At 47.7% G+C, this 14,897-nt stretch overlaps 1 protein-coding gene across 8 annotated transcripts in view; it reads right to left on the reverse strand.

Moving 5' to 3' along the window:
* Positions 1 to 14,897, reverse strand: part of LOC137626877 (serine beta-lactamase-like protein LACTB, mitochondrial) — a 192,853-nt gene that overhangs the window by 110,727 nt on the left and 67,229 nt on the right. For 7 of the 8 annotated variants that reach the window (XM_068357871.1, XM_068357864.1, XM_068357901.1 and 4 more), the window contains exon 2: positions 9,377 to 9,454. The exons of the other annotated variant lie outside the window; for it this stretch is intronic. In XM_068357871.1, the coding sequence (XP_068213972.1) occupies positions 9,377 to 9,450 (74 nt within the window). In that variant the 5' untranslated portion in view covers positions 9,451 to 9,454. The remainder of the gene's footprint in view (positions 1 to 9,376; positions 9,455 to 14,897) is intronic. 8 annotated transcript variants of the gene reach the window in all.

Here is a 14,897-nt window from a genome sequence, read left to right on the forward strand (position 1 = left end):
AAGGAGCAAATAAGAGCTCAGATTTTTGAACAGAGGACAAACCAGAAGAAAGAAAGGAACAAAGTGTGGACCTCTTCCTAAGGATTCCTGCTGTAAAAAGGGCGGAAAGTTCAATGGAGCCATCTCTAACGGCCTTATCTAAACAAGCTATCAAATGCATCTGAGCCTCGTTGTTAGAGTCTGTTGCCTCTGCGAGAGCTCCTAGAATCCGATCCATAAGGCTTAGGACTTCTATTGATCTAAAGATGCCCTTCAGTAGATGGTCCATTTCTGAATTAGACCACATAATTTTGGCCTTACTCATGGCTGACCTACGTGAGGAGTCCACGAGTCTGGAAAAGTCACCTTGGGAGGAGGAGGGGACTCCCAAACCAAGAACTTCCCCAGTCGAGTACCAAACACTAGATCTGGAGGCTAGTTGGGTTGGAGGAAAGGAAAAAGAAGGCTTGCCTTGATCCTTTCTTTCAGCTGTCCATTGATTAAGAGTATGGAAAGCTCTTTTAACTGACCGTGCCAGAACCATCTTCTTATAGGAGGATGTTTTCTGTGGTCTGCTCTTCAAAAATTGAGAGGGTGGGCTTTGAGGCATAGGCTTTGTAAAATCCTCTGGATATAAAGCTGAGAGAACTGTCAAAAGTCTTTTAAAATCAGCTGCCTGTATCGGATCCTGAGATTCCTCTTCTACTTCAGCTGAGGGAACATCAGTTCCTTGATTCACATTGTCAGAAGCCAAGACCGTATCATTCTGTTGGTTATTGTCTTCTATAAAAACTTCAGATTGACCTGAAGGAATATCATGAAGTATATCTTCCAATTGTGAGGAAGCATCACGATTAAGCACTGAGGGCTTTGATGGAGAAACGGTTTCCAAAGTTTCCAGCATAAGGGAAGACTGTTGTATAGCTTCCGAATGCCGTGCGTCTGCTGCGATCGGTGCGGTATCGACAGTATCGAGTCCGGCGGTAGCGAAAGTATCGCGTCCGGTCAGATGACTCAGAGACAAGACTTGACTGCATGCGTCTAGCATAAGAACAGACTGTCTCATGCCTCCATGTTGCCGTGGGCTTTTAGACTTTTGTATGCGTCCAGAATGCCGTGAGTTATCGGCTTGTAAAACTCGTCTAACGCTAGCAATAGTCACGTGATCCGAAGATCGCAAGGGTGAAGTAACTGATTGTCTATCCTGTTGAGTAGACACAACATTACGTGCGTCAGGCATGAATTCAGATTGGCGTCTATGTCCAGAATGCCGTGAGGAAGAGACCAGATTGCCGCATACGTAAGATTTATCGCTTGCGGCCACCCGAAACGACGGACACGATGGTGCGTTGCTGAGTATCGGAAGACTACGCTGCCCGATAGTATCGGAAGAACGCTTACTTGGTCTATTGCTGTCCTTCGATTCTTTTGGACGCGAACTCTCTGTTCGAGAGTCATAAACGTCAAACAGAGACGAAATGGACCTCTTTAATGCAAATAAATCAGGAATAGAACGGACGCCGTGTGCGTCAACAAAACTATGTAATGATCGCTGCGAGGTATGGTCAACTGTCGATACTTCCAGCGTGCCTTGTGCGCGATCTAAACCGAGTATCGAATGACTTACGGGAGCGTCAATAGACTTAAGGAAAACAACAGGGGGAATTTTTTGAGACATTTCCCAATCTGGGGGAAAAGGAGGAGCGTGAACTGACGTCAACTGAGCACCTTCTCCCTCCGACGAACTATGCGTCTTACGTGCCTGTTTCGGTATTGATATATCGTCTTCGTCTGAAAGGAAAACCTCCGGTAAACACCAGGCACTACAAGATGGTTTATTAGGAGACATATGTCTCTTGAGCGGTCTTGACTTAAGTGGTTGACGTCAACCATGTCGCGACTTTACGTCATCGGAAGAAGTCGCAGACAAATTAACCTCACCTTTACTGTGGTAAGGGGGAGTGAAATGGGAATCGACAACAATATCGCTCGAGGGGACGTTCGTTCGCTGATTAAAGTCTGCCATATCCTTTTGCCTTTCGACATTCCTTCTCCCAGGGGTTGGGGAGCATGGAAGAGGTCCCCGACTGGGATTATGACGGACACGAACGAATGCACCCTCCACTTCACTATCACTATTCACTATTTTACTTTGTAAACCATGCACTGCACCCCATAACTTCTTTTTCGGTAGTTAGAGAGCGAACTTGGGCGCCTAAGGCTGAAATAGAAGCCATTATATCCTTCAATGAAGGTTCACTTACCTCCGATACCGTATTGGGGTCTGGGAGTGCTGGAATAGGAACAGGAATATTAGTATGAATATCGGAAGGAATATCACCATCCGAAGATTTATTAGAAACAATACTAGCTGATCTAGACCTTCTAATTCTATCTCTTTCCAAACGCCTAACATAGCGTTCAAAAGCAATCCACTCCGAATCAGACAAAGACTTGCATTCGTTACATCTGTTATTATAAGAACAAAATTGACCTCTACAACCACAGCATATTGAATGAGGATCAATAGAGGCTTTAGGCATACGTGTCTTGCAACCTTTCACACACTTCCTGATAGAGTCAGCCATTTTGAAAAAACAGAAAAACAGTCCAAGTCAAACCAACAAAGTCTAATAAATCGAAGCGAAAAGTACAGAAGAATATCCAAAACAAGCGGCAAAAGTCGTTAACAATAATCAACAAAAGGTACTTCACCAAATTGTAGAACAAAGTTACTAGCAGCGAAAGAATTTCCTGAGGTGTTCACACAATCAACAACAGAGAATTTCTGAAGATGATGGGTAATGGTTCTGATAACCTACGAGTGGTGGCGCTCATGTATGACCACCTACTGTCATGGCGGCTGTCGCCGCGAATTTGAATTTCTGTCGTGCCGCGTTGAAACGCGGGATTTAAGCTATATATATGTAACTACCAGGGAAGTTACATATTTAAAAATAAAGAACATCTTTTTAGTTACAGCCTTTTAGACCGAAAAGGGTCATAAAATCAAATACAAAACCATTCGCCTAGACCCTGGTAGGAGGTTGGAGAAAACCTTCAACCAGGTAGAGAGGCTACCCAGAAGATGATACTCACCCACAAAAAACCGAGGTCATCTGTGCAGTCTCTTGGATGTTGCACCGCAAGAGAGGGGAAGATGAAAGTAAGGTAGTGGGCAGTGGATCTCGTTTAGCATTTCCATCTGTCTGCGAGAAGTACCTGCTGTAAAGAGCATTTCTTTCTAAACGCCAGGGAAGCGATAACCCCCCTGACGTCATGAGCACGGGGATGTCTTCCTCATGGTGAGGTGTCTGGAGCCACGGCTCTCTCCATCAATTACCTGATTCAAGAGGAGATCGAGTTCTTAAGAGATTCTACTCTTGATCCTTCTCGTGCTCACAAAGAGTCTACTGATTTGAGGTCTAGCTCTTCTCGTCCTTTCAAGATACAACCTCAACGCCCTCACGGGGCATAGTAACAGTTGAATAGGATCGTCTGTTACTGATCGAAGACTCTCAATCAGGTTGTGGGTTTGTGGCGGCCGATGTGGTAACGTCCCTGACTGTGGGGTTCGAGTCCCGCTCAAACTCGTTAGTTTTTTTGGACACTGGAACCTCACTAAACTTGTGAGCTAAGGATGGGGAGTTTTGGGAAGCCTATACGTGTATCTGCTGAGTCATCATCAGCCATTGCCTAGGCCTCCTTGGTACTAGCTTGGGTGAGAGGGGGCTTGGGCGCTGATTATACGTATATACAGGATGGTCAATCTCTAGGGCACTGCCCTGCTCGATAGGGCAATGTCACTGTCCCTTGCCTCTGCCAATCATGAGCGACCTTTAAGGGTCCGAACCTAGGATCAGCCATCGCCAGATTTTGAGTCTTTGCAACAAACTAAGGGACGAAACTGAGAGTGACTTTCCCCCATCCCCTTGAATGGGCTATGTCATGTGAAATGCCATAAAGCTCAATGACTCTGTTAGCAGAGACAAGAGCCAACAGGGAAGCCCTCTTTAGGGTCAAGTTCTTGTCCAAGGTTTGACAAAGAGGCTCGTAAGGGGTTCGTTTAAGGGAACCTAAGATTGATTAATTGATTGATTTGAGGTTTTCTGGCATCCTGACATCTAAAATCATTGATGCCAATATTTGTTTATTGTAAATAAAAAATGAAATATTATTCAATTAAAACCTTAAAAGCAAAGATGTCATTTTAAAAGTCAAATATCTTTCAGAAGACCTGCTTCTGAAATAAAGCTAAAAATACCACTAGCAAGGTAGGACACATCATGTTCAAGAATCTTGGCAAGGATGAACCTGCCATCCTCACCTCGTGCCTCAAACAGATATCTATTTATTTCACTACTATATGTGGGGCGTTTGGTCAACAAATGCTTCAATGTCAAAGGTACCAAGCAGTCGTTGCAATATGGCTGGTATTAGCCAATAAGCAGATATTCATGTGTCAACCGAGTGTGACCAATGCAGAGACGACAAAGAGTAGTCTCCCACTTTCAGGGCATCATGTTATACTTCCAAGGGTATATGAAATTTGTTATTCCTTGCATTTGATTTTTATCAAACTATTAATCAAATTCTTCCCGTTGGGTAAACAATCACACAAAGAATGAGATACCTTCTTGGTCGCAATTCAGCTGTAGCATTCTTTGCCAGTAAATCCGCCTTCTCATTTTCAGACACACCTATGTGTGCTGGAACCAAGGAAAATTCAACTGTTATACCTCTCAGTCCAATAATAAAGTTATTCTAAAATTTTTAAAACTAAAGGGTTACTCGAATCAAACACTTCTAAAGCTTGAAGGAAACTCCTTGCATCACTAAAAATGGTAAAATTAACTCCCTCTTCCAACGCTATTTTTTCAACAGCGGTTAGTATGCCATTTAGTTCGGCCGTAAATATAGAAGCTGTTAGAGGAAGTGCACCTCTACAATTAAAAACATTGCTATATACTCCAAATCTAATGCCAGCATCGGATTTGAAGACATCACTATATATAAAAGTTGATTCTTTATGTTCTTCAACATGTTCCATAAAAAGAGACCTGGCTTCTAAGTTAGTCATATTCTTTTTAACTCCAATAAAATACTTACAAAAGGATACCACAGTTATTTTCTATGGAGGCGTTGATGATACCTTAAATGGAAGGACCTTAGTTCTAACTGGATCAAGACTGTCAATCACTTGTTTCACCCGAAAACCATAAGGTTGAGGGGATTTTGGGTGCATCTCAAAGTATGTTGAGTGCTTTACAAGGCTTTCAGTCTGACAGGCTAAAGAATTAGGAAGCCTTTGCAACCTAATCCAGTGCCGAATAATAGAAAACTTTTGGTAAAGGTCTAACGGTAATTCTCCCGCATCAACAAGGAGGCTTGGAATAGGTGAAGTTCTAAATGCTCCTGTTGTCAATCTGATATCAATATGATGTATAGAATCTAAAATATTCAGTCGACTTGGAATGGCTGAGGAGTATATCTCACGCCCATAGATACTTTTTGAAAAAATTAAGGCTATATATAACTTAAAGTAGTTTTGTCGTTTCAAAAGAGATATCCTACTGAGCCAACCAGAAGTCCAACCATGAAGCGGCTTGCAAAGAGCACTTTGCAACCCGCTCCATGTTCGCGGCATTCACTGCCGAGAACATCGCCGGTAATGGTGCCAGCTTTTTAAGGGTCATATTCAGCGTCAGAACCAGAATAACTGGATACAAAAGCAGAAGAGACTGATCATCATCAACTATCTCATAGTACTTCCTCTGCCGTATATACAGCAGAGGAAGCAAACAAGATGAGTTCACTACCCTGAGGGACTGGGAAAGTCCTGCTACTTGAATAAAGGCACTTTTCTTGGTTCCCTTAACCCTCTTTGAACAGGGCAAAGCCACTCAAGTCTTGGTGGGTCTGGAGGTGTCAAAGAAGAGGTCCAGTACAGTAACCTTTTCCTAGGAACATGGGTTGGATCTCCAAAGGAATTGCTTTTCCTTATACAGGATAGGAACTGTAAGAAGACGTGATCCAACTCCTGGGCTAAAATCACTCTCATATATTTGCTCAGGCAGCCTCCATAACATTTACAACGCTTCCAGAAGGCTAAAATTACTGCCAAATTGTTGCTCAGACAACCTGTTCTAAGGGCGAGATCTTAGGACTGGCGGACATAGGCAGCATGTCATCGGAATGGTCTGAACCATCATCAAATGGGTCATCCGAGCTCATACCCGGGGTAGATCAAAGTCGTCAGCTATATCCTTGGCGTGGATCTGAAACCTGGTAGTAGACCGCATTCTGGTTTTGCTGAGGATGTTGCCGAACCAAGAACACCTTTCCGTGGATCTGAAGCCCTGGGTCTTGAGGTCCAGTTCTTCGGAAGGGTCCTCATATCCTTCCTCTTGGGGCTGGGCTGTAAAAGCCGTAAGTGGTGAGGATGATCCCTTCCTCGTTACCTCCGTTGGTTGTGAGACCTTCAGGGGTACATGGGAGGAACCGCCGCCTCTGAGGGAGGAGCAGTTGGTTCGAACTGGACAACTTTGATCGGTGATAGACGGTAATTGTCAGTGAACGAGATCTCTCTCGGAGACCTCGAGCCCCTGCTGGTCCTTGGATGTAGAGTATCTCCTGGGGGGAGGCGTTGCCTATCGTTGGAGGCCTTAGAGTCAAGGTACCATTGATATCTGAACGATTTCTGTTAAGGAAAAGGATGAGGAGGAGCCTGCCTTGTGGTAATGCTTCTACATCTCGGGTCTGAAGGTGGACTGCCCCTCCCAGAGAACTTTGATACCTTGAAAGGGATATGAGGGGTACCCACAAGAGGCACAACAAGTGGTACTGAGGCCCATACGGAAACCTCCTGCTGAACTGATTTAACCAGTTCCAAGAACCAAGGGGTGTTCATCGTAAATGAAGGAGCACTGCGAGAGTGAGAGTGTTTATGTTCTTTACAGGAAAGAGCAACCACAACCAGATGTCCTGTTGTGCTCGCTAGCAAGACCTGATTGCTTGAAAGGCAAACACGCCATTAAGCTATTGCAAACTGGCGCACTCTCTCAAATTACTGAAGTGGCACACACAATAGAGTGCAACTGCGTTACCCCAATAGGGTGAACAGGAGATCACTGCTGCATGCAGTCAAGTTGGTGCACACCTGTGATTGCTTTATTGCTGCCAAAGCATAATGCAATGGGAAACATGTGCGCACTACAGAGTTAGGGCATGCTGGAAACTCGCTATGAGTTCGTGAGCGAGCAACTTCGCATGAGGATCTTCATCAGCAAGAGGAGCTCACCTGCCCACCTTGCTCATGCGAGACTAAGGTACGGCACCCACGTGCCGAAGCGGCGTGAGGTAAAGGTTAATCACTAGCCAGCCCTCCAGTAGGAGTAACTTTGGACGCTCCTACAGGAAGAGGCATGTGCTCATATGATGGAATGCAAGGGTGAGGTGGAATCCAGGAATATCAGGTTCTGGGTTCACCTCGAGAGGATTCCCCAACTGGTAACCCCGAGTGGTCCTATTCTGCAACTGCTCTCGTTCATACACCGAAGCTGCACGTACAAAGGGTGAAGGGGCAGAAGCGGAGGTAGCTGCAGCTAAGGGCATGAGAAGCTCTGGGTGGTCACCTACAGAAGAATCTCAAGGAAAAATAGGTAGTCCACCCCCGGGAAGGCAGGTGTGCGCTCCCGCTGTGTCCCTAATTGTAGCACCTCCAAGAGCCATTCCTTATAGGGGGAACACGAGATTCGCAAGGGAGGCCAAAGTTAATGTACAACGTCAACGGAAAGAGACTCCTCTATGGCCGAGGACGCCACTGCGTTGCTAGGGGAAGCAGCAGGGCACTCAGTAATAGAAGGTTGTCCGGAGGTCAATTGGCCACACTCTTGCTCCATTGTCCTCCAGAGGAGACCAAACAAATAGCAAACAGGGAGGGAAGAAGACACTAATGTAAGAAGACTGGACTTCTTCACCTTCGAGGAAGACCACTTAAGAGAAGAGAAGAATCCCTTTTGGGCTTCTTCTTCCGTCGCCTACTGAACAGCACCCACTGGGAGGATGGCAGAAGAGGAGGTAGCTGCAGCTAAGGGCATGAGAAGCTCTGGCGGGTCACCTACAGAAGAATCTCAAGGAAAAATAGGTAGTCCACCCCCGGGAAGGCAGGTGTGCGCTCCCACTGTGTCCCTAACTTTAGCACCTCCAAGAGCCATTCCTTATAGGGGGAACACGAGATTCCCCAGGGAGGCCAAAGTTAACGTACAAAGTCAACGTAAAGAGACTCCCCTATGGCCGAGGACGCCACCGATTTGCTAGGGGAAGCAGCAGGGCACTCAGAAATAGAAGGTTGTCCGGAGGTCAATTGGCCACACTCTTGCTCGATTGTCCTCCAGAGGAGACCAAACAAATAGCAAACAGGGAGGGAAGAAGACACTAATTTAAGAAGACTGGACTTCTTCCCCCTCGAGGAAGACCACTAAAGAGAAGAGAAGAATCCCTTTTGGGCTTCTTCCGTCACCTACCGAACAGCACCCACTGGGAGGATGGCCATTCCCAACACTCATTACAAGGAGACTCTTACAAGCAAGAATGGCCTCTGCACACAGGACAAAGGGCATGAGGATCAGTCTCCAAGGTCAACATGAAGGGTGACCTTCCACAAAGCGAGCCTCAAGAATCACACACACTCCTGTAAAAAAATTAGAATGAAAGAAACAGCCAGTTTCTATTGAAAATTATAATGGGTAACAGGAGAGAGAGACAGCACTTCTGCTCTCTACAGAGTAACACCATATCACTGGTGCATGTGTAAGCAGAGTGGCTGGTCTATCACCCCACTAACTTGTGGCAGGCAGTTATACCTCTCTAAAAGTTTTATGGCTAGTTTCAACTTTTACCACAATTCATATCAATAGTAAAGAGAGAAAGGTTTTGTTTTGGGTGTTGGAATGATTATCGTTTAATTTATCCTGGTTTACCCAAACAACAACAGCTTTTTTCCATTTATTCTAGAAAGACAAAGCCAAAATTTAATAGGAAGCAAAAGTACATGTGAACTGCTTGCGGCCAAAGTCAAAACTGAGTGCCTAGATGAATGACAGGTGGGCGGGGCTCTCCCACCACCTGCTGATAGTTATTACTACCACATTAAATTTTTAACATCTGTTCCAGCTTCGCTGAAACCGTACCATACTGAAAGAAGATGGCTTGTTTATATTCGTGTAGGACCAAACACATTGATAACTTTACAGATGCTGAAGATTCATTTATGTAATTTCCAGCCATGTCTTCATCATACAAATAACTACCAGTATTAATTTAAACATTTAAGCAAGTAATATCATTTGAATAAAGGGGAAAAAATTAATTTTAGTAGAAGATAAATGTTGCTTACCTGAAAATCCTTCCATACTGCAGAATATTTTTCTTTGCTAATATGGTATTCAACCTAACAGGAATGGAGTACATCTTGCTAAAAAGAAAATTTTTTTATTTTTATTATAAAATAAATATTTGAACATACTTACCTGGTAGTTATATATATAGCTTAGTCTCTGACGTCACGGCAGAGAATTCAAAACTTGCGCCAATTGCCGATTGGATAGCCAGGTGTACTACCTGCGCACCCTAGCAAGGTACCTCGGAACCATCCCCTGTTCCCTCATATTTTCCATGCCTCTAGTCCCTAGAGGGGAGGAGGGTGGGATTTTAATTATATATAACTACCAGGTAAGTATGTTCAAAAATTCATCTTATAATAAAAATAACATTTTTAAATATAAGACTTACCTGGTAGTTATATATATATAGCTGATTAACACCTTTGCTGGAGGGTTAGAGACAGCCAATACAGATGGAATTTTTTACTTAAGAGTTAATAAAGAAACTTAAGGGTTCATACCTGATAAGGAAGCTGACTTCAATGAATTCTTTCATTATGTCCACTTTCCTTATGAGATCCAGCGATCCACTCAGGGGGCTGAAGACCTCTAGGAGCTGTCAAACCGGTCTAAAGACCTCTTCCAATACCTTTGTTCCGGGCGCTCTCAAGGAACAAATTGACCACCTGACTAAAATCAATGATTGTGGGAGAATGTCGCAATCTCCACAAACCACAAAAATATAAAAGTTCCAAGAGAAGAAAAAGGTATTAAGATTATGGGAACGTAGTCGTGGATCCTTCCCCCACTACTGCACTCGCTGTTACAAATGGTCCCAGAGTATAGCAGTCCTCATAAAGAGTCTGGACACGTTTCAAATAGTGTGGAGTGAACACAGATTTACTCCTCCAAAAGGTTGTGTCCATAATGCTCTGCCACAATCTATTCTGCTTGAAGGCCACTGAAGTTGTTACAGCACTAACTTCATGCATCTTGACCTTTAAAAACTTGAGGCCAGTCTCACTGTAATGCGTATGAGCCTCTCTTATGAGAGTCTGCTGAAGAATGAAAGGACATTCTTGACATCTGTAACGAGGGCTTCTTGCTCGAGCACAAAAGAGCTTTCGACTTGCCTCGCAACTCTTACATTCTGCCCAGACAGAACTTCAGGGCTCTTACTGGACACAGATACCCCTTCCACGAACCAACCACAGAAGACTCTCCACTTTGCCTGGTAGACCCCTGCGGATGACTTTTGCAGGTGTCGAGACATCCTTTCCGCAACTTGTTGCGAAAAGCCTCTCTCTGTGATGAGACGCTGGATAGTCTCCAGGCGTGAAGTCGTAGCGATGCTACGGCTTTGTGGAAGATGTTGGCATGTGGTTGTCTGAGTAGCTCACGTCGAGGAGGAAGTTTTCTCGGGAGTTCCGCAGTAGCTGCAGAAGGTCCGGGAACCACTCTGCGTGATGCCATAGCGGAGCTATTAAGGTCATCGAAAGGTTGACTGATATTGTAGTCTTGTTGAGTACCCTTCTCATCAGACAGAACGGGGGAAAGGCGTAGACGTCGATATTGTCCCACAGTTGTTGAAAGGCATCTTGCCAGAGTGCCTTGGGGTCCGGGACTGGGGAGCAGTACAGCGGGAGCTTGAAATTCAAGGCTGTCATGAATAGATCCACCGTCGGGGAACCCCACAAAGTCAGGACTTTGTTGGCTACTAGACGATCCAAAGACTACTCGGTACTCACTATCTGAGATGCCCTGCTCAGACTGTCGGCGAGCACATTCCTCTTGCCTGGAATGAAGAGAGCTGATAGTGGAATCGAGTGGACTTCGGTCCACCTCAGTATCTTTACTGCAAGATGGGATAGCTGCTGTGAAAAGGTACCTCCCTGCTTGTTGATGTAAGCCACTACCGTGGTGTTGTCGCTCATCACCACCACGGAGTGCCCCACCAGGTATTGTTGGAACTGCTGAAGTGCCTTCATTTCTAGCAGGTTTATTTGGAGGCACTTTTCTAATTCTGACCATAAGCCTGAGGTCCTGTGGTTCAGAACGTGGGCCCCCCACCCTTTTTTTGAGGTGTCCAAAAACAGCATCAAATCCGGGGGAAGGACAAGAAGATCCACTCCCTTTCGTAGGTTTTTCTCTGTCAACCACCACTGAATATCCGTCCGTTCCGCAGGACCCATTGGGACCAAGATGTCCGAGAAATCGTATACTTGATTCCACCGGGACTTGAGTCGCTATTGCAGGGATCTCATCCTGAGGCGAGCAATTGGAACTAGACGGGCCAGCGAAGAAAGGTGACCAAGGAGACGTAACCACGATTGGCCTGGAAGTTCTCCTCGTCTGAGGAAAGGAACTGCAACCCTCCTCAGCCTTGCTATCCTGTCGTCTGATGGGAAGGCTTTGTGGAGATTGGTGTCCAAGATCATGCCTAGATATACCAGTCGTTGAGTTGGAAGCAGGGAAGACTTCTCGAGATTTACCATGATCCCTAGATCTTGGCAAAGTCCCAGAAGCTTGTCTCGGTGTCGAAGAAGGGTCTGCCAGGATCAGCCAGTCGTCCAGATAGCGGAGGAGACGGATGCTGATCCTGTGTGCCCACGAAGAAATCAGTGTAAACACCCTGGTGAATACCTGAGGTGCTGTGGAGAGACCGAAACACAGCACCTTGAACTGGTAGATCTTGTTGTCTAGGCTGAATCTTAAGTACTTCCTCGAAGACGGATGGACTGGGATCTAGAAATACACGTCCTTCAGGTCCAATGTACATATGAAGTCTTGTGGTCTCACCACAAGTCTGACCGTGTCCGCCGTCTCCATGCTGAACGGGGTTTGTTTGACAAACCTGTTCAGGGCTGAGAGGTCGATGACTGGTCTCCAGCCTCCAGACGCCTTCTTTACAAGAAAGAGTCAACTAAAGAAGCCTGGGGAACCGTCGACGACCTCTTGGAGAGCGCCCTTCTTTAACATGGTCTGGACTTCTGCCCGTAGGGCTTGGCCCCTTGCCGATCCCATGGCAAAGGAGCTCAACGACACTGGATCCGCTGTCAGGGGAGGTAGAGATGTTATGAACGGGACGCGATATCCCTGACTGATTACGGAAATTGTCCAGGAATCGGCCCCGAGTTGCTGCCACCTGTCTGCACAACTTTGAAGGCATCCCCCCACTGGTGGACATGCAGGGGGACTGTTAATCCTAGCGTTTGCGGCCTCGGCTGCTCCCTCTAGGATTCTTTCCTCCCCTGGAGGACTTTTTCCCTTTCTTGTCTATGACAGGAAAGGGCTTCGACACCGTTGCCTTCGCAGCCACAGCCGGTTTCGTTGTCTTAGACGGGCGAGGTTGTTGAGGTGCCGGAGGTTTATAGGGCTTTGATGTAAGAGCCCTATGAAGGAGGGAGTCCTGGTTGGACTTCCTCCACCTCTCGGTTGCCTGTTCCAAGTCTTTAGACTCGAACAGGTTCTTCCATAGAAGGGAAGAATGTCTGAGCCTGCTGACCTCGACGGCTGGGACCTTCGCGTGGAACCTCTCTGCCACCGCATCACAACGTTTCAGGATTGAGTTGGCCCACAAGTTCGAGACTTGGTGGGCCAGAAACTCAATGGTGCAGGTGCCTGAGAGGAGGAAGGTCTCCAGGGTCTTCCTGGTGCTCTCCTTAGACAAATCTTTGGATCGCAACAGGATGCCAAGAGATTCCAGCCAGATGTCAAGCCACAAAGTAGCCTGCATGGCACACTTCGCGACCTTCTCCTGGCTTATGATCTCTGTCGCCGAGAAAGTCACTTGCTGGCTAGAGAGTCTCTCAAGAGGGACTCCCTCGGTAAGCTCTTCCAAAGAGTAGTGCAGGGGAAGAGCTAAACAAGCCTCCTCCGTGATCTCGAAGTACCTCCTCTGTTGGATGCGAGGAGGAGGGAGGAGTTTGTTGCCAGCCGTGGAACGGCTGAAGGAGGCGAGCTCGGAGAGCTGGCCCTTGACCTTATCCCTGGCACTCTTCACCCTTTGGGACCAGGGCAAAGCTGCACTGGCCTTAGCGGGTTTCTGGGTGCCAAAGACTCGGTCCAGGACCGTGTCCTTACCCTCGCGAGGAGGAATCTCAGGATCGGGAATCCTGTTGAGATGCCTCATCAGGGTCAAGTCTTGCCAGAAGGCATGCTCTGACTCTTGTGGCTCCCCTCCTGGAGAACTGGCAGCGAAGTCTCCCGTCCCCAAAGGCTCTTCTTGGGGGGACACGTGGACGTTCTCTGCGGGTCTTGTAGGTTCTGGACGGATCCTTGAGGATGACTTGGGGACTGTCTTGGAATCCTTGGGTTCCCTCCTGGGAGGAATACAGGACTCCAACAACGACGTCTGAGGGCTCTTCTGTGCTCCAACCTGGGACGATTCTCCAGCGCGAGGTGGGGTTTCTCCCATTGGTGCGAAGGGAGAACGCCTCACCTCGTAAGACTCCCCTGAGAACGGAAAATGCTCGTCCACGGGAGAGGGAGAAAACGTCTGGGGGGGGAGAGGGAGCCTTCCTCAAGAATGTCCGAGGAGCCATCTTGACCCTCGGAGAAGTTACCACGGTTTCTACTCCTCTCTTTCTCTTCAGTGGGGTTGGAGCCGCCATAGTTTTGAGACCCATCTCAGCGAAGGAAGGTTTGACAGCCTGCACGACAGCTCTGATGAGGGATCCAAACCATGGCTGCTTACTGACAGCAGCGCTGTCAGAGACTCCCTCTGAAGGGAAGGGGATCGGGCGATCCTTTGGAGTAGACACGACTGCTGGACCTGACTGGAAGGAAAGGGAAGAAGAGGAAGGTTGGTTCCTGGACCCATCTGGTGATTTCCCTCCCTCCTGCGAGCGCGCTGGTCTGCGCTTGTGGGGGGGGGGGGAACGTGAGGATGACCTGGCTTCTCTCGTTCCTGTAAGCTCGCGCAGTGGCTCGCGTTGTGCCTCCCGATGAGAAACGCGCTGGGGATCGCGCTGGCGCGATAGTACCCTACTAGGATCGCGCTCGGGCGATCGGTCGCGCGGGGATGATGGCGAGGGCGCGCGGGCGAGCGTTGGCGCACAGGAGAGCGATGGCGCGCAGGCGAGCGATGGCGCGCAGGCGAGTGATGGCGCGCAGGCGAGCGATGGCGCGTAGGGCGTGTGTGCGAGCGACTACGCACAGGTGAGGGTGCGCGCGGGCACGTAGGAGATCTCAGAGATGGCGAGAGGGCGCGTTGGCGCGCAGGCGGGAATGCAAGCGTTTGCACGCGCGATGGAGATTGTTCGCAAGCGCGTGGGCGCGCAGGATCTCGGCGAGCTCTAGGCGAGCGCCCACGCACAGGAGTGTTATCCCTAGCGCGTGGGCGTGCAGGAGGGCGCACAGCAGGAACTGGTGTCTGCGCGTGATGGCGCTTACGCGATGGCTGACAAGCTGGCGGGGTCCTATGGCGCGTAGGCGAACGCTGAAGAGAAGGAGAAACTCGGTTCTTCCTTTTTGCGCCCAGATCCGGAGATCGTGGGCGCGCAGGTGAAGAGCGCTGGTGAGCAGGAGATCGTG

Source organism: Palaemon carinicauda, chromosome 2, assembly GCF_036898095.1.
Source record: "Palaemon carinicauda isolate YSFRI2023 chromosome 2, ASM3689809v2, whole genome shotgun sequence".
In the NCBI taxonomy this organism is placed as follows: Eukaryota; Metazoa; Arthropoda; class Malacostraca; order Decapoda; family Palaemonidae; genus Palaemon; species Palaemon carinicauda.